General features: G+C 36.1%; 2 protein-coding genes across 2 annotated transcripts in view; both read left to right on the top strand.

Moving 5' to 3' along the window:
* Positions 1 to 4,420: 4,420 nt before the first annotated feature.
* snapc1b (small nuclear RNA activating complex, polypeptide 1b) lies at positions 4,421 to 18,518 on the top strand. Its single transcript, NM_200254.1, is given in 10 exon segments — positions 4,421 to 4,690; positions 6,146 to 6,305; positions 8,282 to 8,422; positions 10,444 to 10,551; positions 10,767 to 10,916; positions 13,738 to 13,782; positions 13,954 to 14,016; positions 17,262 to 17,394; positions 17,470 to 17,535; positions 17,639 to 18,518. Coding segments are annotated over 10 exon segments (1,053 nt in total). The 5' UTR covers positions 4,421 to 4,559; the 3' UTR covers positions 17,695 to 18,518.
* A 741-nt stretch (positions 18,519 to 19,259) lies between these two features.
* The window catches only part of syt16 (synaptotagmin XVI), a 46,832-nt gene continuing 39,260 nt past the window's right edge, over positions 19,260 to 26,831 (top strand). The window contains exon 1 of the mRNA XM_087279652.1: positions 19,260 to 19,492. Coding sequence (XP_087135778.1) covers positions 19,480 to 19,492 — 13 coding nt within the window. The 5' untranslated portion in view covers positions 19,260 to 19,479. The remainder of the gene's footprint in view (positions 19,493 to 26,831) is intronic.

Here is a 26,831-nt window from a genome sequence, read left to right as displayed (position 1 = left end):
CTATAGGGAGAAAAGTCCAGAGTGACCACAGCTTTGGAGGCTGGCTATATCCACAGACTGTTGCCACATAACTGGTTTTAAACCCCTTATAAAGGGATTTTTGCATTAAACACATTTCTGTCCAGCACCGAGTGTAACCCCGCCTGTGCCACGCCACCCAACCTGCTCCGAGCTGGTATCGAACTGGCGAACTTCTGCATGGGAGTCGGGTGCTCTAACAATGAGACTAAAGATCATGGCCTCTATAGCGTCCATCACTAGAACACATTTAGAGGTCAGAGGAGTGAGGTTTACCTGCACAGCACTCACTAGGGCCCCATTTATGCTAATGCGTATTAGTTTGAAAACGCCTGAGTTTTGCTACGGTTATGTCATCCATCCACACTACGCCGGAAACGCTAGAGAGCCCGTTTTCATTCTGAAACACTGCTGCTCCGTCTCAGTGTGGATAGGGAAAAACGGAGACATCTGAAAACGGAGGTGGGGCTGCCGACATTCGCTACCTGATTGGGGCTTTTGTGTCATTGCGTATCCTTCCCTTATTCGTCATCTATACCCCTATAACCACGTACCCCTATCACATGACTATAACACATGGCTTTAACGCTAGCGGAAGACAGCAGACCAGCCTTCATTGTAAACAACAACATGGACCCAGAAATGGAAGTGTTGTTTGCACTATTGTCTGTTTTAGGCACCATTGTGCAGTTATTCATTTGTTATGTTTAGTAACAACTCGACCTCGTCGTCTGTCCACAAAAATAACTCTCTTGCTTTCTTTGCCATCGCGTTTATTGTACAGCCGGCGTTTGTTGACTAACATTAACCACATGCCGAGCGAGACACATGCTTCCTGTTTATACTAGGACGCACATGCCCAGAGTACGTGAATGGTCACGTGATATACGTTTTTGGTGGCGTTGTGTGGACAGAGATATTTTCAGAAACGCTAGGTAAAACTCTAGTGTGGACGCAGATTGTTTTTGGTCTAAAACGCTGTTTTAAAACTAAAACGCAGTAGTGTAAGGCCTAGTAGGGCCTAGCTGGCCTCCATTACACTCACCCCCCTAAACCTCACTCCCATTCGGGTCACGGCACCAGTGTAACCGTACTCTTTTTTTTGCTCTACGTTGTGTAGTGAATGACGAGAGGACACCATTTTGAGTCTGCACAGAGAATGTTATTATGATAGAGACAGATCGGCAACTTCAGCTCATACCCTTAATTATACATTTTCTACAAAAATAACATTCTACAATATAACAAATAGCTTTTACATCAAGAAATAAAACAAATGATTAAAATTAAACTTAAATATATATTATATATATATATTTGTGTGTGGTATTTATGACCAGTGCTAAGTTCAACGTGGAACAGGTAGAGCACACCTCTTTTGTTCAAGGAAAAGGTGGAAAAGACCGCTCAAACAATAGTGCAGGTATGGCTGCTTGGACTATACCGCCTTGATGTTAACCCCAAGGGGGAAAAGAGGGGAAACCACTGTCGCTTTACAGATTTTTTTTACATTTATATTGTGAACACAAAACAATTTTGAGAATTTGAGGAAAATATAGTGAAATCAAAATGCTAGAAATCATCCTGTTACAATTAAATGGAGGACTATAGGATGAGGAAAATTGTCTGTGAAGAATTTGTCAATCCACTGTCACATCCACATCAGCTTGTTAACACTGACCTGCTAGAAAAGCTTGAAATCATCCTGTTACACGAGTACAAACAGTTAGCTTGACCTAATTTTGAAATATTTCCCAGCGATGGGTTGCAGCTGAAAGGGCATTCGCTGTGTTAAACATCTGCTGGATAAGTTGGTCGGTTCATTCCGCTGTGGCGACCCCAGAATAATAAAGGGACTAAGCCAAAAAAAATGAATGAATGAATAATCTTGGTATATTTCATGTATGGAATGAAGTGTGATTTGCTTAACTCAGGGGTGTCCAACTCAGTATTGGAGGGCCGATGTCCTGTAGAGTTTAATTTCAGCTCGCTTCAACACACCTGCCAGGTAGTTTCTAGTTCATCTGAGCTTGATTAGCTGCTTCAGGTGTGTCTAATTAGGGTTGGAGCTGAACTCTCCAGGACACCAGCCCTCCAGGACAGAGTTTGGACACCGTTGAACTGTTTGCTTAAAAATAACAATGCTGAATAATTTGTACTTAGTCATTTGACATTTACTTTGGAGTGCCTCTAGGACACACTTAATGCACCAGACATTATGTATGACATCATGTGCTTTTCATGCTTATTCATATAACTACCATTTTCATTTATAGCACTGTTTTTGCCTTATTATTTAACATCTCTTGTTTAAATACACTGTTAACAGCAGCTTTGCTAATTATCTTCTTTGTTCCCTATTTCCACCTGGGCATACTCATCCCGAGGCCTCTAGAGATTGTGACCTGTGAAGAGGTGTTGGCAACCAGAAGACTTCTAGAGGTATCCATTATCCTGGACAGGCCGTATCCTGAGCAAATGCTGTGGCAGTCATGGAGGAGTGGAGAGCATGACACTTCTGACTTCTGAAAGACCCAGTGACAGATGAGATGAGTCTCTGCATGAATCTCGTCGGACAGCCTGAACACCCGCTGGTGTCCTACTCACACTTTCAGTTTCTTCACAATGGACATCCAGCGTTCTCAAGCCCCTAGACTGCAGCTCTGCACAAGACGTTTGGCCAGAGTAGAAATCGTCATGCCCAACAGAGTCGGGCTTCTCTCAACGTTTTTTCCTTCACTTTTGTCAATTAGTGAAGTTTGTTCTTCGCCACTGTCGTCAATGGCTTGCTTGGTTTGGGACTTGTGGAGCTGCGCATTGATGAATTTGCTCTTCGATGTTTGGACTTTCAGCAGTGAAAATGAAACCACACTGAACTGAGCTTCATCTCTAAAAACTGGACTGACACATTTTCAATTTACCAGAACTTCTGTGTTAAGCTGCTTTGACACAATCTACATTGTAGAAGTGCTAACGAAACAAACATGAATTAAACTGAATACAACAGTTGTCACTGGGGCAGTACCTTTTTAAAAAGAAAACATTTGTTTTTGTATTAGGCATTAATATGTACTTTTACAAAACCAATATGGATTTTTCTGTACAAACATGTATCCTCAGAAAGGTCCTTTTACCACACAGAGACAGCTCTTATACCTTTCTTTGAGACGGCATCTTTATTTTGTTAGTGTTCTTTATATGAAATAACTTATATGTTGTTATTTCTTTAAATGAAAAAAAGAACTGTTTAATTAATATTCTTTAGAGAACATATAATTGTTTTCTGTATTTCTGCTCCAAATACCTGTTGTAGAACCACTGTATTAACAATGTGTTTGTTTATAAAAATTGAATTCATCAAATCTGTGAGACACTACTGACACTGAACTGTCATTACTTTTTCAGTCATTTTTTTCAGTAATTTACATTAGCATTACTACGACTATAACTTAAGTAAATGCACCTATATCTGCTCTATTATCCTTTAAAATATGATGGTTAAATATGTATAGTTGGTTTCTTTTTGCAATGCAGATATGCATAAATTAAAAAGAAAAAAAACAACAAGCCTAGTCTTATGGCAAAAAAACTGAAAGATTTTCACATGACCTACATACATATGTTATAAAACAAAACTGTAAATATGGGTGCAACACAAAACACATGCTTAAAAATACATTCATAGTCCATATAACAGGTTTTTCTCCATATCAATCATGTTTAGGCTGTTGATAATCATTTGTTGCCTCAAGGAAAGGAAAGCCTAGTCGCTAATGAGCACGCAAAGTCACCTCATATTTGTGTGTTGTTTAACCTTGGTTACAATCATGCCAATATTTTAAAGATTTTTCCCTTTCAATTTCACATTTAATTTTGCTGAAGTTTTGTTAAAATAATGCCTCCCATCATAGGCCTAGTCAATAGAATTAGTCACAAAAGAGTGTTAGTAAAAATGTTAATACCGTGTATGTGGGTGAAAATTTAAGTAAAAGCGCTTTCAATGTGTTTACACAAATAATTTCTTATGGTTGGGTTACTCCTAAAGAGAGTTTTTTTTAAATAATTTTATAATATTAATAGCAACAACAAGACACAAACGGTGGCATAACGCCACAAAAAATGTAAAAACTGCCTGTATATTTTGTGTAATATTCTGGTAAACAGAACACAAACACTGCTCCGTTCAAAAGAATTAGTGAAAGGTGGAGTTATAAGCAGTTGTTCAATGATTTTTGGTATAAAATATGAAGTATTGAATACATTTAGCCCTTTATCTACATCATTATAGTGTACCATATTATATTACAATCTTTAATATTTGTTTATCAGCCTCACCAACAGTTTCCACAGGCGTGCTATGCAGGCGTGGTTAATTTCTCATACAGCCGAAACGCTAGAAGGCGGTAGACATTCATGCTTTTCTCATGAGCTTCTCTAGAAGCATGTGAGAAAACAACAACACAAGTCTCACTTTTAACCCGATTTTATGCATTTTTAAAGTGAAGTGACCAATGAAGTGTTGGTGGTGATTAAATAGCAGGATGGAGCATTTCAGGGAAGTGGTCAAAACAGACATTGAAACACTGCTTGGTCGTCTTCAGGCGGCCGAGTCAGTTCGGTACGAGCAGTTTCTGGAGATCTGGAAGGACATGGATTTCAGCACAGTGTTCTTGTGAGTTTATTATTGATGCTAGTCACTGTATTAAAGCATGGGCCGGTTTAAGATTCTGGTGGTATGAAATCTTGGATATAAAATGTCACGGTTTAAACCAACAAACACATTTACGTTGTAGCGATGTCTGTACAACGTAGCATTTGTTCAAAGGCAACGGCGCCACTTACACTTTCGCCACATTGTTACAACGTAAGACGTGAGAAGGCTGTAATAACGTTGTCATGTGACATTCAGCAACCGTCCCTACTACTTTTATTTGTATTTTTTCCAGGCAGTTTATCAATACTGCCTAGAATACAGGATAAGCAGTAACACGTTTCCAGTATTGCTTAAAAGTAAATATTGTTCATTCATTTTTCTTTTCTTTTTTTATTTAACAACTGCATATGTAAGCTTTGAAGTGTAAAAATGCCACACAAATCAATATAATCAAACTTTTTTTATTTTATATTTCACAACATTTAATACATACAGTACACATCTTATTTATAAGCAAACAGTATATAAAGTTTAGATTATATTAGATACTTAATTATATATATTTAAACTAAAAAGGTAGGCTAAATATTGAGAAGGTAAACAAACAAGAGAAGTAAACAAGAAAGCATTAAAATATAAATAAATAAATAAAAATGCAGACACTACATTGAAGCTCTGGACTGGAAAATAAAGCAGAGAGGGAAGCACAGCTGAAGACCAGGTGTAGTTGTTGGTACGGAGAAAGCAGTCAGAGAAAGAAACCCAACAGAAAAGCCAGTTCAGAGATGGATCCACAGCAGCCACAGGTGAAAGTATGCAGTGAACAAGAGAAAACAGATCAGAGCTTGATACAACAGGACACAAATGACCACTGATGTTATATTTAGCTAAAAGAAATAAAGCAAAACTCATGTCCCCTCGGTCATTGTTAAATGCGACGCCCAACTGTCTGTTGAAATTGAAACAAATTAATTTGATGATGAGTAAATGTTGTACACTACAGTGGTCTTCCATTCCGCCTAAGCACAACCCAAAGCAATGACCGTTTAAATGACAACATTATGACACAGTTTTGACAAGTTTGGTACAACATTGTAGGAAGGTCGCTGAGGCAACGTTGTGTGTTTGTTGATATATCCACTAATCTATATTAGAAAACGCAGTGCTTGTGGCTGATCAGCAACATTTCATGACCGATTGATTGTAAATAAGATTATTACCCTGTTTTACTATGTTATAACTGTGTTTAGTGTTTAAAATTACACATGAACCACATGAAAAATAATGAATGCAAAATACATATTTTCAGTTTTCCACAAATTCCAAATGACATTGAATTATAACCGTGTATTCAATTTACAAGAATATATCCACATTTTTAGTTTAAAACACTTTCCATATCATGTATTTTGATTGTTGACTATTGTTGGTATTTTTTTTTTTCAATGTTTATTTCTATTTTTTTCCCTGCAGTGGTAAACAAGAGCCAAGAGAGAAAAGGATTTTTGCTCGTCTGGTTCTGTCTGTGGCGTGTCAGTATTTCTTCCCTCCATTCACTTTCCAGATCAGAGTCGGGGCCCTTTATCTGCTGTATGGGCTCTACAACACACAGCTCGCCACACCCAGAGAGAAGGTGTGCTGTCATTCTATTCATCTTTACTAGCCCTCTGGGTTTCTGTTTGTCTCAGGGTTTCTGTTTACAGTAGTTTTTTGGTTACTAGAGCCTGAGGTTATTCACTAATGCATCATTACAATCTTATAAAACACATACACAAAATTGTTAAAATGTCTTAACCCCTATGTGCTATTAGGGATGTTTTTATTCACTCTGGGCTAATTTTAAGTGTCAAATTGGCCAATTTGTTTTCAGCAAATAGAATGCTTTGAAAATAAAATTAAAAAAAAAGATTCAAAAATACACTCTGGGCAAATTTACTACCGTTTCGTTATGTTGGTAGTTGTTTTTTCCCCATTGACCTCCATTATAATGAACTTTTTGGATTGTAAAGCCATAACACCATTAGATTAGATTAGATTAGATTAGATTAGATTAGATTAGATTAGATTAGATTCAACTTTATTCTCATTACACATGTACAAGTACAAGGCAACAAAATGCAGTTTAGGTCTAACCAGAAGTGCAATAGCAGCAAGTGCAGGATCTAGGTATAAGTTATAGAGTGCGGTTATAGAAAAACTATGGGTAATGTTTAAAGATGGATGTACTATGAACATTATATAGAGGTTGTATTAACTATGAACAGAGATTAACAATAGATGAACATATATACAGGTTGCTATTAACAATCAGAAGTGTGCTGATACATATGAACATAATTACAAACGTATATGTACAGTGGGTATGTACAATTCAAAATAGATTGGATGAATCAGTGCAATGAATATGTGCAATCTTTAAATGTGCAAATAATAAACAGTACAGTGATTATGGGGAGTATAAGTTATGAGGAGAGTGTGGGGGTGTGTGAGGGGGGCAAAAGAGTCAGTGAGCAGCAGAGTTCAAAGGGAGACAGCTCTGTGGAAAAAGCTGTTCCTCAGTCTGCTGGTTCTTGTCCAGGGGAGCCTAAAGCACCTGCAGGGAGGTAGGATAGAAAACACTCTGTGAGACGGGTGAGAGGAGTCCTTAAAAATACTGCATGCTCGGCGCAGACAGTGTTTTTCTGGATGTCCTCAATTGCAGAAAGTTGGGTCCTTGTGATGCGTTGGGCAGTTTTCACCACGTCTGCAGTGCCTTACGCTTAGCAACAGAGCAGCTTCCATACCAGACTGTGACGCAGTTGGTCAGGATGCTCTCTATTGCACCAAGACGGCTGATGACAGCTGGTTCTTCTTAAGTTGCCTTAAGATCATGTAATCAGGCATTCTTGATTCTTGCTGGTTTTCCCTGCTGAAAAGAGGTAAAGATTTTCATTTTTACTGTTCATCATCAGTTGCTGTGCAAAAAAGCTTAGTATCTGCCTTCTCTATGGAGTATTGTGTGATTGTGTGTGTGTCTGTGTGTGTGAAGGAGAGAGAGACGTTTGTGCACTTATAATATAACCTAATATGTCTGAGAAAATCAAAATAAGCACTTCAGCTCTCAGAAATTTAGTAAACATAGTAAGTGTATTTACACACACACACACACACACACACACACACACACACACACACACACACTATAATCTGCTGTTTTACTGTATAGAACTCCATATAAAAGCCAGAAACGTTTTGCACAGGCCTATCTAAAGCATTAATGGTACCAACTGATGATCAACAGTAAAAATGACACATTTCCCAACAGGAAAAACCATCAACAATCAAGAGTACGTGAGTATATGGTGTCATGGCTTTGCATTTGATTTTTAGGTCAGTGGGAGAAAAACAGCCACCAACTTAACGAAAGAGGAGTCGATTTACTATACTATACATGAGGGTTTAATGTGAACATGTGTGTGTTTTTTGAGCTTACCAATTATCATTGCAAACACAAAGCAACATTTGAAGATATAAAATATTCTTAATTTGACATGAAAGGGTAATTAAATGACGATGTTTTGCATTTAAATGCAACTCATGCTGTGTTTTTCTGCAAATTCTTCTTTTTAGATTCGCATCGCTCTGAAGGACTGGAAGGATGCTATGCAGTTTGAGAGGGATGCGATGAACTCACAACATTATGATGTTACATATATCTTCAGAAAGCTCCTGTCAGAAAAAGCTTTCCACTTTACGGCCATGCCAAACCTGGTAGGTTACAAAGCTCTGTGTTTATGCATATCAAGTGTAATCAAGTGTAAAAAATGGAATTAATTACACAACATTTTGCCCAGAAAACATTTTCGACCTAATTTAAGCCTATATTTATTGTTGTCCTCTTGAAATTGATGAAATTGCGTCTTAATTCCAGATATAAACAGTATCCAACCAACATTTTACTTTGTCCTGAGTAATTAGTAGTATGGTAGTTTAATCATTGCTCATTATTGTGTAATTTCTCTGTAAACCATTTACAAAGTTGGCTACCGTATGATGCATAGTCAGTTAGAATAAATACCAATATGGATCAGATCATATGGAATGGGTAGAGTGTTAAAGGTGACCTATTATGCCCTTTTTTCAAGAAATAAAATAAGTCTCTGATGTCCTTAAAGCAGGGGTCTCGCTCGCTCGCCCGCGGGCCATTTGCGGCCCTCAGTGCAATATTTTGTGGCCCGCGCCGACCGCTGTACTCTGACAGAATCAGCGGAGCGGGGAGAGAGAGAGCTCCCCGCTGCGCTGATTCTATCCGTACACAGCGCGCTTGTCACTCAATGCGCGTTGTCGCGCGCGTTCTGATCAGCTGTGTTGTCGCGCATGTACTCAAGAGCGGTGTTATCGCGCGCCTACTGAAGAGCGGGACCGAGGGTGTGTCGCGTCGTGGGGGCACTTTTGATCATTTTGGAAAGGCACTTTCTATGCAAGACTAAAAAGGGCATGTGCTCTGCACAGGTTGAGCCCTATGTGTGCACGTGCCTGCCCCGCATCTTATATATATTATCAGCCTGATCTCACGAGAAAACGTAAGTATTTTACGTTTTGCCAGTTTAGTGGCTAATTCGTACGAATTCGTACGAGTTCAGTCGTACGAAATGGTACGATTTTAAAAGGAGGCGTGGCACCTGACCCCACCCCTAACCCCAACCGTCATTAGGGGGATAAGCAAATCGTATTAAATTGTACGAATTAGATCGTACGAATTCATACGAATTAGCCACTAAATGAAAAAGTTACGAATTGCCATGAGATTGTGTTGATATTGTAGATACAGACTGGTACAGACTGATTTGACTGGAGTGGGGTGGGGGTGTTTTATTTATACTTATGTACGCCTTTTTTAGGTGAGGGAATGGAAGTTTTGAGTGAGTTCCCCCATTTTTTTCCCTAGGACTTCAATTAGTCAAAGTACAGGTCTAGACTTAATGATGATCATCTTCAAGCCTGAGGGTCTCAACTGCTTCCGCTCTAAAGCCAAATGTGGTTCAGATTTGTGAGAAGAAGCGCTGTCAAGTCTCTGGCAGCAAGAAGTAGGCAAAAGATGCCATGTTCAGAAGAACTGTTCATAATCTTCACTCAATGTTCTATTAATGTTCAGGACACTTCATGTTCAGAAGAAATAATTAAAACTGTTAATAATGACATTTGAGGACTTTTTTTTGTGAAATCCCTTATGCGGCCCAGCCTCACCCAGACTTTGCCTCCTGCGGCCCCCAGGTAAATTGAGTTTGAGACCCCTGCCTTAAAGGGTGTATGTGATGTTTCAGCTCAAATTACACCACAGATATTTGATTATAACTCTTTGAAATTGCCTCTAGGCTTTGATCCAGATTGGTGACTGTTGCTTTAAATTCAAATCCAGAGGGCGGAGTTACAAAGCCTGTGCCTCTTTGAGATAGTCACTAATGGGTGGGACGACAAATACATATACTGATGACAGATTGTCAATCTAAGTGTTTCTGTGGACAGTTTTTATCAAGTGTGATTACATAAAATAGAATTAATATATTTTTTACCAATAGAGGCTGGATATATTCACACAATGTTGCCACAAAGATGTGTTGAAACCCCTTATGAAAGTGATTTTTACATAATAGGTCCTCTTTAAATGTTGCCATTATGGGGCAATATATTTTATTGTGCTGTGTTTGTCCAAGATGTTCAGGTTAATCCGAGTAAACAGATTTAACTTGATGTTTGCAAACTCTGCAGGTGTTTATTGTGCATATTTACAGCTCTGCTCTAGGGAAAAGAAGAAAGATGGGAAGAGGAAAGATGTCTGTGAAGAATTTGTCGATCCACCGTCACGTCCACAACAGCTTGTTAACACTGACCTGCTAGAGGTGAGTCATGGCAGCAACATTGAAATGAATAAAAAATGCATTGCTACAGCATGTTTCATTAAAGGTCCAGACTGTAGAAATTGCATTTAATTTGTAATGTTTGAAGGTTTTGGAATGCAATGTATTTGACAGTGCCATTATTGTAAAAAAGTGTAAATTGCTTGCAAATGTAGGAGATTTTAAAGTGGTTAACGTGTAGTTTCTCTGGTCCACAGGAAATTACAAATATCCACACACATTATGAGGGTTTGAAGAAAGCTGTATTCACAGAACCAGATCCAAACATGGATCTGATCCAACAAAATCTGGTTCCCAAACTAAGCAGTTCCATCATTACCTTTTCAACCTGGCAGAAGCATCGCGCGGTGAGTATTGTGCTGGATTTCTTCCTTCATTCATTCATTGATTCATTCATTCATTTTCTTTTCGGCTTAGTCCCTTAGTCGCCAAAACAGAATTACCACCAAGTTATCCAGCATATGTTTTGTGCAGCGGATGCCCTTCCAGCTGCAACCCGTCACTGGGAAACATCCATACACCTTCACACACATACACTTTGGCCAATTCTTAGCATACTCAATTCACCTGTACCGCATGTCTGTGGGGGAAACCGGAGCACCCGGAGGAAACCCACATGAACGCAGGGAGAACATGCAAACTCCACAGAGAAATGCCAAATGACCCAGCCAAGGCTCGAACCAGCGACCTTCTTGGGATGCCTTCATTTAAAACCCTAAATAAACAAATCCTCTCTTCACTAAATTTCTTGATTAGAGTTTTGTTTAGGACCATCATTTTTATTGTCTTTTAAGGAATAATTAGATTCATACCTTACCACATGGTATCTTGATGGGTTCTGCAAATGAAGCCAATGTTCACTCCAGGAAGAAAATTAATAAAAAATACACTTTTATTAATAAAATAAATCTAAAGGTGAAAGATGAATGAAAGCAAATACAAAAACAAAACAAAAATCCTTATTCTCTGTTGAGAATAAAGGGCCTAAGACTTACAATATTCATAAGTCAGTTTAAGTGTGCTGCTGGTTTGTATCACCCAGCCTTTTATACAGTACTCAAGCCTGTGAATACAGGTGTGCCTTTAACGTTTTAAGCTATCAATGTTTAATATAGGGCGATGCGGTTGGCGGTTCATTCCATTGTGGCGACCCCAGATTAATAAAGGGACTAAGTCGAAAATAAAATAAATGAATGAATGTTTGATATACTTGAGTATATCACAAAATTTTTAATACAAAGAAGAAATCCCTATGAGCAAAGTAATAATCAAAGTTTGATATACTTTGATATATATCTGTTAATTCAGAGAAGAAAATTTTTTTTGTTCTCTATAGTTTTGTAATTACTCTCTGGGTTGATAAACCTAAATAAAAACATAGCAAAGTGTTTCTTCTATTACATCAGCATTCGGGCAGTCATCCAGGGATCTAGTTCATCCAAGGCCATAGCTCCTAGTTCAAGTTCAATTTATTTATATAGCACGTTTTCAACTGCCACAAAGTGCTTTACAGAGAAAATACAAACAAGCAGTATGGACATAAACAAAACAGCAACAGGCACATAATGTAAAAGAGAGCATAACAGATGTAAAACAGATTATACAACCACAGTTTGGTTTCAATGCCTAAAATAAGAAAGTAAGAGACCCTTTAAATAATTCTGCCTATAGTTAAAAGATGCTACCACATTTGACCACATTGCCCAGGATTAAAAACAAGATCATTATGCTTCAAAAGACCTAGAAACTAGATAAGTCTTTAATTTAGACTTTAAAAATTAGCAGTGATGAAGCCATTTTTTATTCTAGAGGCAGCACATTTCAAAGGCGAGGACCGGCTATAGCGAATGCATGTTCGCCCTTACTTTTAAGGTGGGCCTTTGGGGTTTTAGAAACTGATCAGCAGAACGCAAATGTCTGGATGGAGTGTAGTCCACAATCAGTTGGGATTAATAATGGAGGCTCAGGCTATGTAAGGCCATGTAAGGTTTTATACACAAAGAGAAGGATTTTAAATAAGATTCTTTGTCTCACTGGTAGCCAATAGAGAGACCTCAAAATGGTAGTGACGTGCAAATTTCGGGCTTTTCGTTAAAAATATAGCTGTAGGCGAGCGATCTGAGACTTAGGCAGTCCAAAATAGAGAGAGTTACAATAGTCTAAAGGGGAGGTTATAAGCGCATGTATGGCAATTTGTAGGGAATGTGAAATAAGGGAGGACTTCAGTTAAGAGAGAAGGCGAAGTTGATCAAAGCTATTTTCAACCACACTTGGAATATATTTATTCAATTTTAAGTTCTGATCTAATGTTACGCCCATGGGTGGCCTGCCTGCAGTGATCTGAACTCCTAGCTGGCAAAGAATATCTCTTTCTGAAGATAACGCTCCCAGGCTTCCTCCAGGCTTTCCGATTGTAATAGTTGGTTAGAAGTGTCATCTGGACCGTTTCTTCTTTATGGTCAGCAGAAACCTGAACCATTTTAGGTCGTTGTCATTGTCCTCTTCTAACTCTCTGTCAAAGGCGCCTCTGTCGTCTTTTATGTTTCTTCTCATTGCTAATAGATGTTTTGCATGCATAGGAATATCTGAATATGTAAGTACATTTTGTGTCTTTTACAGTTAAAGTCATTAAACCAACCAGATACTACAGTATATGTAAGCTAATGAATGAATACTTCATTATTGTTTTTAATTATAATTTAATACTTTTATTCATCAAGTAAGCACTAAATTTGGCACAAAAGACATACCTAATATAACACAAGATAAACTTATATGTATGTATGTATGTATGTATGTATGTATGTATGTATGTATGTATGTATGTATATAGACAATATCCAAAAGTATTAAGTTTTTAACAAAAATTGGGAGAAATCTTAATTTAGCATCACAATAGAGTGATTTATGCGTTTACATGATTAAAATACATTGTATATATTAATATAGTAAATGGCGTTATTAAAGTTACACATTTAAACATGTATCAATATGTCAAACTCACTATTGTTATTGTATGAAGCTTTTTAATTTCTAATCTATTTAGAAAACTTTCATCCCAAACATTACATTTTAGTCTATGTATGCATCAGTTTTGGCACAAAATCCTGACTACGCAATTTGTTTATTTGTCAATGACTGTCTAACACAACTTTTTTTTTTTTGTAGCAATTTGAAGAGCAGGATCCTGGAGAAGGACCTTCGAATCAAGAAGTAAGAGACTGAGATTAAAAATGTTCTTCATTTTTCTCTCTTTTTAATTATATATAGTGCTTCATTCCCTACTTCAGCAATGCAGAAAATAGTGTAGAGATGTTGCAGTACTCTTGTTTTACCACAGGGTTGTGATATTATCTGTGTTTTCTCTCCGTCTCTTTCCTAAAGAGCTCCAGCAGAGCCCAGCTGCTAGCATCAATCAAATCCAAATCATACGGACAAGTTGTGGAGGTAACATGAATGCATAAAATAAATTTGATTTAAAACATTGACATAGCCTTTACAATGTCCCTGTTATACTTTTTTTAAGGTTGACAATTCACATGATTTGGAGTTTTTCGACAATAGGTTTACATCTATCTAAGCTCAGAAAACACTTTAATTCCTCAATATATACGTTGCAGCATCAGCTCTTTTCTCAAACAGTTCAAGAATCCAGTTTCATTAAAATCATGAATATTTCACAAATCTGAAGAATAATCATATGTTTTTAAAGTGCAAAATTTATATTCATAAACATCTATTAAACTCTTTTGGCAGCCTTACCAAGATATCTTAACAGAGAAGGGCAAAGGGATGGAATCTAACTGAAGACTGAGGGGTTAGGAGGAAGATAAGGGGTGGTGGGATGCTGGAAAAATGTTTCAGTTGACACAGTGCAATGGCTGCTACTCTTATACACCCATATAATAGTGATTGACACACCTGAAAGATTAGGCTCCTCCCGAACCTGCCTCGTGAACTTTATTAAGTTCTTAAATATTTAAATTACACATTTTGTAGGCAAATTATTTAAAACGATAACTAAGTTTACATGGACATCAGTAATCAAATGATTTGCCTTAATCTGAATAAGACAACAATATGACTAAGGTGTTTACATGAGTTATATTTCGAACTGTCATGTTCCTATTTAACATGTTATAATACATAGTTTGGGTGACACGATAGCGCAGTGGATAGCGCTGTCACCTCACATTAAGAAGGTTACTGGTTTGAGTCTCATCTGGGTCAGTTGGCATTTCTGTGTGGAGGTTGCATGTTCTCCCAGTGTTTTAGTGGGTTTCCTCTGGGTGCTCCGGTTTCCTCCGGCGTTTCACGCAACAACAGTTGGTGTTCATCATTGCAACATATGTGATTTTGGGCATTACGTTTTTAATTTTGGGACTAGTTCACCTGCAGTTCATTTCTCACACTGTACATGCAAACAGACGACGGTGGATATCAATTCTCAAGCAGCACTTTCTGCCATTTTATTTACTAATGTTTCATTCATGCACCCACAACAAAGTCACTTCAAAGTCAAGGCACTTTATGATGTCCATTAAGGCTGCTCGATTATGGGAAAAATCATGAACACGATTATTCAAAACGATTATCAATTAAAGTCAAAATAATTCGCCCTCCTGTGAATTTTTTAAAATAAATATTTCCCAAATGATGTTTAACAGATTCAGGAATTTTTTGCAGTTTTTCCTATAATATTTTTTTCTTCTTGAGAAAATCTTATTTGTTTTATTTTAGCTAGAATAAAAGCAGGTTTAAATATTTTGAAACCTATTTTAAGGTCAATATTATTAGCCCCCTTAAGCAATATTTTTTTTAGTTGTTTGCAGAAGAAACTACTGTTATACAATGACTTGCCTAATTGCTTTAATTAAGCCTTTGAATGTCACTTTAAGCTGAATACTACTAGTGTCTTGAAAAATATCTAGTAAAATATTATTTACTGTCATCATGGCAAAGATCAAATAAATCAGTTATTAAAAATGAGTTATTAAAACTATTAAATTTAGAAATGGGTTGAAAAAATCTTAAACATGTTAAACAGAAATTGGGTGGGAATATAAAGGGTTGCTAATAATTCACGAGGGCTATTAATTCTGACCTGAACTGTATATGTAGTTATTTTTCTCCTTGTAAATAAGGAAAGAGAAATAAATACAATAGAATAAAAATATGAAACAAACTGTGCTTTAAACATCTTCACTGTAAGACAAAACTTTTATTATAGCTACAAAAGTCCTTCACTCAAGAGCAGTGAGTGACTTTATCCCTTTGTTTGATTAATAATGATAAAAACAGTCGGCAGCAGGAATGTAGCACGCTGTCACTTTAAAAGCAGAACGGTTCTGATTTATGGTTTCACTTTCACATGTGTTTTGATTCTCAACTTATGTTTATTACATAAATGTGGGTTAATATAAATAATCTTCAAACACAAATGTGCATTTATTTGTCCATTAAAGCGCTCACGTTAAGATGACTTTAGATTTGTGTGTTCTGCTCGTCTCTGAGGCTGAGCGCATAAACACAACAGCATGCGATCTCTTTCACGCTTTTAAAAACATGAATGATTCGAATGTACAACAGTGAATGTTGAGCATCCTGTACTGCAAACAATACATTACAGTACATGCTTTGAGTCATTTTCATGTGAATCTGTGCTTTGCAAAGCAACAAATGTGTACAACTTGAAAGGGGCGGTATATGATGCAATAATCGTTTTATCTAGATTAATGTGTTTTCATAATCGTTAGTAGCCGAAATCGAAACTGTATTTCGATTAATTGCACAGCTCTAATGTCCATTTCTTCCAGAATTCTCAGCATGTAACGTAATGTAATGTGTATTTATATAGTGCATTTATTGTGAATGGCCAAACACCCAAAGCACTTCACAATTATGAGGGGGAGGGGGTTCTCTCCATACACCACCAGTGTGCAGCATCCACTTGGATGAAACGACGGCAGCCACAGGACAATAGCATCAGTGTGCTCACCACACACCAGCTCTAGGTAGAGTGGAGAGACAGTGATTGGGCCAATTTGGTGGATGGGTATGATGGGTAGGGGCCAATGGAAAAAATTTGGCCAGGACACTGGGGTTACACCACAGATAGTCAGGACCTTGGTTTATCTCATCCGTAAGACGTCGCTCACTGACAGTATGGTGTCCCCTTCACTATATTAGGGCATTAGGACTCACAGAGACCACAGGTTAAGTGCCCCCTGCTGGCCTCACTAACAGCAGCCTAGTTTTCCCATGTGGTCTCCCGTCCAGGCATTGACCAGGCTCAGCTTCAGTGAGTAACTGGTCTTGGGCTGCAGGGTGATATGGCTTTGGCATAGTCAACATAGTCATTGTTTCCTGCTAGCACCCAAAATGTGCTCTCTTGCTTGAAACCATTCTCATTTGTTTGTCTTTTCTCATTCTCCTTGTTTGTTATGCAGCAAAAATGTACTACACTATGGTGATAGTTTGATTAAGTGGTTTACATGACTGTACTGTACTTCAATAATGCGACTAAAATCGGCATACTCCACATATCTTAATTTGACTATAGTCGGATTAATGTAATCAAAAATTCTGTTTACATGGTAGTCTCCTAATCAGAGTATCGTCATAATCATATTAAGTCAGAGTATTAGTGTCCATGTAAACGTTCTCACTGTTTTCAATGATGTCTACATTAGGCTTCCAAGTCCCGACGTCACAGGCAAACAGAGTTGATCCCTGCAGCTGGAGCAGAGCTGGAGCACAATGTGTCATCAAAAAAGAAAAGCTCATCACTCAAAGCACGAACTCATTTACGCTTTAAAGCTCAGGGTAAGTCCTGTCCAGCCGAAATAACTTACAAGGTGCAATTAATAACGATTGAGTATAACCATTTCTGTATTGTAGGAAATGACAGTGAGGAGACGACGAGGATGTGGTGTTTGAGTTCAGTCAAAGAAAAGAAAGCATCAAGTAAGCAAACAGGGTTTTTGGATTTCACCTTGTTGCACAAACTGAGTGTGTCCTAAATTCATGCAAGAGCTTCCTTTTTTAACTCTTCATTTCACTTCTGCAGGAAAACTGGTGAAAAGATTCAACTGGAAACCTGAAGGTAGCAGCGATCCCACTTAACGTTAAGCCCCGCCATCTGGACTGGATGTGATTGGCGGGCCGCCCAGTGTTAAAAGCTAGTGCAATTTGTTCCTCGAGCTCCCGTTTCATCTGATTTGTTTTAATCTAATTTTACTTTTCTGCTCTTGGGTTAAAAGGGCGATAAATAGACATTGCTTTTGTTTATTAAGCAACACGTGACATTTTTAAGACTGCTCTTTTAATATTTGTACAGATTTGTATTTTAAGATTTTGGAGTAGATTACAGTTTCATAAAAGACATTTTCAGAACAATTGAGCATTTGCTGTTTTTATTGTTATATTAGATGGTTTTAAATGTTATGGAGTTAACTTGTTAACAAAGGATCAGTAGCGTGACTATGCCTCACTTTTTAACCAATCACCTACTCTATAAAACTTATTTAAGGCAGATCAGCTCTCTAGCATTGTTCTTCTCAATCTTTCAAACCCAACCTCACTCCCTCTATTTGCTTGCTTTTTATTAACAATCAGATAACCCTCTCTTCCCTCCTAGGTTGAATCGGGGGGGGGGTCCATTCACTCAACTTAAATATTACAGAGACAGTACTCCCACTCTTGAGTCTCTGGGCATCATCGTAGGATGCCCGATCAAGCGACCTACCTGTTCACTGTTTATCCTCGTACTTCCCTTCCCCTTCCTCTCACTATTCCTTTACCTTTCCTTTCATCCTTACAATAAAGTCAAGCTCAAAGTGTGGCGTAGTCCATGCTGGTGAAATTGATTTTATGATTCAGAAGTTTGCATTTCATCACTCAACTTTTTGTTGTATATGAGCCAACTAATAGATCTCTGGTGCACTGAAGAGAGTTGTGTGGTCTTTGCTATGCATGTGGTCTCATTCTTTCTAATCTGAAGGTTTTATTGATGTGCTCATTCAGCTGCTTGATTTAATCAATATCTTGTATCACTTCCAATCCTGGCTCTTCTCTACCTCGCTCTTTCACTCCTCGGCCGAAGTGTGATGATTTAGGTCTGCAGTATTGTCAGGACTGATACCGTTTGCACCTAATAGGCCGTAGCTTTTAAGAGGAATTCAATATATCTAAATCATATTGCCTGATTGCACATAAAAGAAGATGTATTGTTCTATGCAAGCCAGAGTTGAGACACTGCAATGGAAGTATCTAATAAATCATCAATAAACAATAAAAAATTATATATAACTATTTTATTTGAAATTACAATTACAGCTTGAAACTTTTATTTCTGAAATAAAACTTTATGTAAGTCAAATTTTTCATCACAGCCTTGATATTTGCTCACAATTATTTTTGTAAATTCAATATAAAATGCAATGCAATATGAAACATTTGTTCACTTGATCGTCACATTTCTTGATCTTTAATTATGTTAACAACAAATAAAATTGTAACATTTTTAAATTTAACCTAGTAAACAGCTTAAAAGAAAGTAAGTAATGTGAACAAAAACTTCTCATGAACATAAAAGGGACCGAATTTGAAGAAAAATTAATTTATATATTTGAAAACGTACAGCAGGTCACTGGTGCAGAGCATAGAGAGCGCGCTGCGCGTTCTCGTTCACATGGCCGCGTACCCGACCCGTGTGTGTTGTCGCTCGCGAAAACAGTGAGTCCGGAGGGCTTTTCCGTTGCAGGTTTGTCAGGGGCAGCCGGGGTCATACGTCCCGGTTATCGTTACCAGCCCTTTTAGATTCCCCAGTGGTTTGTACTTATGAAGATATCAATCAATATCCATCGCTAGGGCGGGTGACTGACGCCGCGGGTTCAGTGCAACGCGACCATGGCATCAGATAGTAAGTATCGCGTGGTTTTAACGATATTAGAACATTCATTTTCGACCAAATTTTGTTATAAACAGTGTCGGTTTGTTTATTATAGCTTCTTGGCCGATTTTGCGGCAGTGATGTGCGATATTTTTCCCCAGCATCATTATCATTCCCATCACCCAGGGTCCATCTCTTCTACTGTAAATGACATTATAACAACTGACATGTTATTCAGACCATTAAAACACGCCTGGAGAATGCGATGTTTATATAATATGTATCCTGTATTTGCTAGTGCTGTTTATATCCTCACCTGCTGATTATGTATTGTTTTTAGAATGAGTTTTAAAAACGTTTATTGTTAAAATGTTTTTTTTTTTTTTTTTTTGTTATTGTAGTTTAATAGTTGGCAATGTTATGGCTTAATTTTGATCGAGTCTCTTTAAATACCTCTATAATATATTAGGGTTGTACTTTTAAACAACACTGTCTTCATACCAATCTTTTTTGGAAAAACATCTTTTGTTGAACTTTTGTAATGTAACGTTAGGTTTAGCTAAGCTGACTGTATTTTTCACAAGATGTCAAAAATGCTTAAAGGGTTAGTTCACCCACAGAAAACAAACAAACAAAAAAACAATCTTTTATGCTGGCTTCTGCCACCTATTGATTTATAAAGAATTATACAGAATATTATATTTCCTGAAATAGAAGTCAATGAGTCCCACCAATCAGCATTATTCAAAATATCTTCTTTCATGTTCAGCTGAAGAAAGAAACGCATAAAGATTTAAAACCACACGAGGGAGAGTAAAAGATGAGGTCATTTTCTTTTTGGGGGGTGAACTATCACTTTAAGCATATTTGAAGGAGCTACAGTGCTCATATATATTATATATGCACATATATAAGTACACCCTTCACAAACCTCTTTTAGATTAATGTTTTTAATAGGAAGCTATACAATATTATATTGTACGTATACAGTACATTAGATTAATCAGAACTGAAGCCAAATCTGGAGCTTATCTAACAAAATAACTTTCGATAATGGTCCAAAAACTAGTACAGCCAGATTTATGTTAGAAAAATGTTAAATACAAATCTTAGAAATAGAAAAATCAAGAGAAGCAAAAAAAATAAAAATGTAAGTTTTTTTTGCATTATTTTGCTTGAGTTTAATTGTATTATCTTTTAATTTTTAAATATGTTTGGTTAACTAAAATGTTATTTTAATAAATATATGTTTAATAAACCTGTTTTGTTTAAATGCACCAACATACATTGCCTATATTCTCTGAGAAATTGATAAAAAATATTCATTTTCAAAATGGGCTGTACTCAATTATGCTGAGCATTGTATATATTTGAGATTTTGCATATGACCATATAGAATGTTCTTGAGAATATAAGCCCCATTGTGGGAAAAATCCAGTGAAGCATCACTTGTTGGGGGTATCTTCAGTTTTCTGAGTTGGCGTTAACAGCATCAGAATAATAGTACTTCTTTTAAAGTAAAATACAGCAAATGAAATAATTAGAACAAGCATTAATTTAGTGGTTAAACCTTGAAACTTAAAGCAAGATGAAAAAGATGTTTACATTTTGGTCAGAAGCTGAGGGTCAGAAACAACAAATCCAGAAGTGATTATGATGACATTGCACAATGTGTATTGTTTTTTTTGCCAACACAAGTTTCAGTGTGCATTTCTTCATAAATAACTGTTGCATTTTTATGCATGTTGTCCTTCAGTAGCATATCAGGAACAAATTAAAGCTGTCTTTCTATAATGTTCAATAAATCTTTAGAAAATAGGTTTATTTTCGGACTTACTGATCCTCCAAGTCAGATGTGTTTTAGATCTGTAATGGACAATGCATTACCAAAGTACTCAAAATAGTTTGGTTATAAATCATTCAAGAGATCTATAATTAAATGTACCAAGACGGGAGATCTTAGCCAGACATTGCGAATATTTCACAAGTTCATATTTCTCCAAGCTAAAATTCCAATGTTGTTAGAATTTTACTGTAGTTTTTAGTTAAACGAACAAACACATCAATGCACTAGCATACATTCACATAATATTGACCTATTAGCTTAAATGACACAAGTCAGATCAAGCCTTTTATATTTTTTTATTATTTATTTATTTTGGTGCAGTGGGTAGCGCTGTCGCCTCACAGCAAGAAGGTTACTGGTTGGAGCCCCAGCGTTCTTCCCGTGTTCGCGTGGGTTTCCTCAGGGTGCTCCAGTTTCCCCCACAAGTCCAAAGACATGCGCTATAGGTGAATTGGGTAAGCTTAATTGTCCATAGTATATGTTTGTGAATGAGAGTGTATGGGTGTTTCCCAGTGATGGGTTGCAGCTTGAAGGGCATTCGTTGCGTAAAACATGTGCTGGATAAGTTGGTGGTTTATTCCGCTGTGGTGACCCCAGATTAATAAAGGGACTAAGCCCGAAAGAAAATGAATGAATGAATGAATTTATATTTTGTACAGTAGCTTAAAAAATTTTGAGTGTTTTTTTCTTCTTCTTACTTTTAAATGAATTTTTTTGGCTTAAAACCACTAAGTAAAATGCATTTAAAATTCTGATATGTTTAAAGGCAAAATGCGTTTCATTAAAAAATCCAAATAACATTAGAACAGGGTTATGTACTTATGTACTTAAGATGTACCTACAGATTTATGTACTTAAATTATCTCAAATGTTTTAATAATGTTCAAATACAGAGAAGTAAATGGCTTTAACTACTCACAAAACATATTTCTGCAATATTGTTGCAGAATATTTATATGGGTTGAAGTTAAACAAACAAATTAAACTTAGCCATTATTTGTTTAACGCCCAAATAAATTGTTTACAACCACTTGACTTATTTTAAATTTAAATTACTAATAAACTTTAGTAAATCCAAGGTATCATCTTTGAATATTTTTTTCCAGTGATAGCAACATGGACCATGTTCTGTATTGCCATGTTGATGACGGCAAGTTTGATGTAATTTTACCTCAATATCTGATTTGTTTTTTATAGAAAACAGAGAAAGCAGGATGTTTGGTAGTTATGAAGACAATTATGGCATCATTAAACTATGACTGCGGCAGAAATCTCATACTATATAATATGCTAATACAATCCGAATTCATAGATGCGAGAAGTACCCTGATGACCTACTACTCAGGCAAGATTCTAAAGTGCGCATTCGATGCATGCACGAATTCATCAATAGGAGTGAAGTGGCACAACTGACGTGGATAGGTTGCATGACAATGACAAAATGAAGGATGTAGAACGTAGTTCAATTCATACTACCGACATTCATACTGTATAGAACATACTTTTCCAACGGTTGAATAGTGTTTAAATTCAATTGCAGTACCTACTAAGTAGTAGGCGATTTCGGACGCAGCCCATGTTTTTGTTTGTTGTGACTACGTGCCCTCTAGTGGTGAAAATTACATATTGTGCTTTTAAGATGATGTATTTTACTTATATTATTTTTTAGATATTATTTAAATAACATTCATCTAATACAATAAACAACAACAACAACAACAACAACAAATTGTTATTCTTTGGAATGAATGATTAAATATGTGTTTCCTTTATTTTGTCAGTCAAGAAGATATTTCTTCCTCCTTAAATCACAGGCGTCTGTTAATTCAGCTTGTGAATTTTGTATGTTTAGGTGTGCGTGAAGTTATCCAACCCTCCTTTATTTATCCAGTGATTCATTCTTATGTAGGTATGCTTGGTTTTCCTTTATGAGAACGTGATTATGAGCAACAGACATGGAGTTTCAGGATCTCTACTAGTGGTGTGTGTGTGTGTGTGTGTGTGTGTGTGTGTGTGTGTGTGTGTGTGTGTGTGTGTGTGTGTGTGTGTGTGTGTGTGTGTGTGTGTGTGTGTGTGTGTGTGTGTGTGTGTGTGTGTGTGTGTGTGTGTGTGTGTTTTAAAGGAGTAGACAGAAATGTAAAATATAAACCATTCTGTAAGAGATATTTAACTTCTCAATGCACGTCTAGATGCTCCACCATGAAATGATGCTTCACAATGACCTGAATGAGTGAGCTTGTTAAGTCTTCATAGTGACCTACTTATCTGACCCGTCTGTGATGCAGGCTGGGAGTTTTAGAGGATGTTTTGAGCGAGGTATTTGTGAGCGAGTCGTTGACTGTTATTATTTAGTCTTGAAGAAGGGCGAACAACTGTTGTGGCCTCAGATATTTGTTTTCTCCTTCAGAAATTAGCAATTAAACTACCGTTAATTTTTAATCTGTATGAATAATTGTTATAATAATTATAATAATTGTTATAATATGTATATATATTTATTTTTTAAAGTCTGAATTTATTTATTTTTACATATACATATTTGTGAAATATTATTATAGATTTACTTATTTTTGTTTTAATATATATTTTTAAATGTAATTTATTCTGTATTTTTAGCATCATTATTCTGGAATTATAATGATTTGATGCTATTATTATGACCATTGAATTATGACCATTATGACAGTATTTTTTTGAGGATTCTAAGTTTTTTGTAGTGTAAGAAATGATCACTTTTTACTCAATTTAAAGAGTTTATGGCAAATTAATGAATTATAAAGAAAACAGAAACTGTAAAAAGGGGAAAATTACATTTTTTAAATTAGATTACTTTGATATTCTCTGTGGTAAAGCCACACTGTCTGATCCAACTATTGACTTGGTCTGGCTACATTTGTAAACAACTTTATTGGTTAAACAGGAATAGATTTGTTGGAGAACACAGAATAAGGAATTAACTAATTGACTAACTAAATATTTATTAATTTAAAAAGGGGCGTCACAGTGGGTCAGTGGTTAGCACTGCTGCCTCACAGGAAGAAGGTCGCTGGATCGAGTCCTGGTTGAGCCAGTTGGCATTTGTTTGTGGAGTTTGGGGGCTGCAGTTTCCCTCACAGTCCAAAGACGTGGTATAGGTAAACTGAATAAACTGAATTGGCTGTAGTGTGTGTGTGTGTGTGTGTGTGTGTGTGTGTGTGTGTGTGTGTACGTACGTACGTGTTTTTGTGACATTTCAGGACACAAATCTGTATAATGACATGGGTATGACACAGGTATTACAAAAAGGAGGTGAAATATGAGGACATTGGTGACGTCCTCGTTTCTCAAAAAGCTTATAAATCCTACAGAATGAGTTTAATCAGAGAGTAAAGCTGCACACAGTCTCCTGTGATGGTTGGGTTTAGTGGTGGGGTGAGGGCAATACAATATACGGTTTGGACAGTATAAAATAAATGGAAACCTATAAAATGTCCCCACTTTTCACAAAAACAAACGTGTGTGTGTGTGTGTGTGTGTGTGTGTGTGTGTGTGTGTGTGTGTGTGTGTGTGTGTGTGAATGTGGGAGTGTATGGGTGTTTTCCAGTACTGGGTTGGGGCTGGAAGGGCATGCGCTGTGTAAAACATATGCTGGAATAGTTGCTGGTTCATTCCGCTGTGGCGAATTTAAAAAGTGCAATAATATGTATTTTTGATCAAACTGATAGACGATTTTTTTGTTGCAGAAAATATATATTAAAAACTTTTCCTATTGCGTTTTTTTTTTATTTCTAATGTAAATGAAACAACATTATTAAAGTTAATGAAACTGTTTTGAGGTATGTTACTACAGTTACTAAAATAAAGATGTCAGAAAGAAACCAAACAAAGAAACTTTGGTTTTCCACAGAATTTTTTCGTATAAAGTTCTTGAAGAAACACTGCAAACAGCCTTTTTTGAAATGAAATGTTTGCTTAATGTTTTGTTGAATTATGTGAACCCTTTTCAGTTGTCAGGAAGGGTGTACATGTCTGACAGGAAGCTTAATGAACAAATGGAGACAGATGACATCCTGTGCCAATCAACTAATGCAAACTCTCTGTGTTGGCTTTCCTTTATTGTTTAAAAAAATCTATTTTTCTTTCTTATCTAATCAGAAATTAAATGTGTAAAGTTCATGTATTTCTATCTTTAATTGTAGTCTTTATTTGTCTTTTTCTTGAATATTTATTATATACAGAATATAATAGATTCTTTTTTGTCACCGAAGTTAGATTTGTTTCATTAAAGATTCAATAACAACTTTAATTTATGTATTATTATTTCAAAATCAAATTATAATCTTATTTAAATGAATATTTTAACATTGTTTTTAACATAATTTCCCCAGTCTTTAGTGTCACACGATGAGACTAAACATTTTAATATGTTTTTTTTTTTGCTGCTCTATAATGATCAGTTAGTACTCAATCATCAATAGTTCTTAATATTATCAATACCAAAAAAGATATGTTTTTCATGAGTAATTTAATGAATAGACTGTTCATAATAGCGGCATCTATTTTGAACTAAAACATTTTGTAACATTATTAATGTCTTTAACTTTTTATTAAAGAATTGAATGTGTCCTTATTAAATAAATGTGTCCTTATTCTGATTATAAAATAATCAGAAATGTCACTAAATCATTGCTGACAATTCAAATTTAAGTCATAAACTACATTTTAAAATATATTCACATAGAATGCTGTGTTTTATTTTTTATTTTAATTTGTTTTTATTTAATTAAATTTTATTTTATTTGTTTTAATTAATTTTGTTTTTGTTTTATTTATTTATAAAAAAAATATTTTATTAATTTTATTTTAGTTTTTAAATTAATTTAATTTTATTTAATTTTATTTTTCTAAGAATGCTGTTCACAAACATGGCCAGCAGATGGAGATGTTTAACTAATCTTAGGCTGGCAACAACTTTCTTGATCTCCAAATCCCTTAAAATACTCTGTTATTTCTTAAAGAACTCTTATTTTTCCATCTTTCCCATGCTATTGCTGTATCTTATATAAAATTTTTCATTGTTAAATATACATTAACGTTTCTTGGATATTAATCATATTTAGCGCTGATATGAACTCTGTGCACTCAGGGACAGCAAATCCATGGCAACATGAAACGATGTGTGTGTTTATGTGAACAAAACCATGCGCAAATCACAGAATGCTTGAGTTGTTTCTAAGGAAACCGTCCTGCTCTTGCAGTACAGAGGTCCATGTGGGTGTGTGTGAATGTGCTCACAAGGTCAGTGTGTTCCAGCCTGCACATGTAGCAGAGCCAAGCCAAGTGTTTTGAGCTCAAACTCTGCAGTTCAGTTTCTGCAGACATATGCTGAAATTCAATAATACAATAATGAACATGCACAATATTATCGTAGGCATTTAAAGTTGGAATAAAATCAAACTCTTCTTTTTTTATATGTATATGGGAGTGCTTTGTTATGAACTATGTATCTGTGCACTTCATTTGCCTAATTAATTTGCCCTCATA

The sequence above is a fragment of the Danio rerio genome, chromosome 13 (assembly GCF_052040795.2).
Source record: "Danio rerio strain M-AB ecotype USA chromosome 13, GRCz13ab, whole genome shotgun sequence".
Taxonomy (NCBI): Eukaryota; Metazoa; Chordata; class Actinopteri; order Cypriniformes; family Danionidae; genus Danio; species Danio rerio.
Note: the sequence above shows the minus strand (reverse complement) of the source record. Positions and strands in the feature narration are given on the sequence as shown.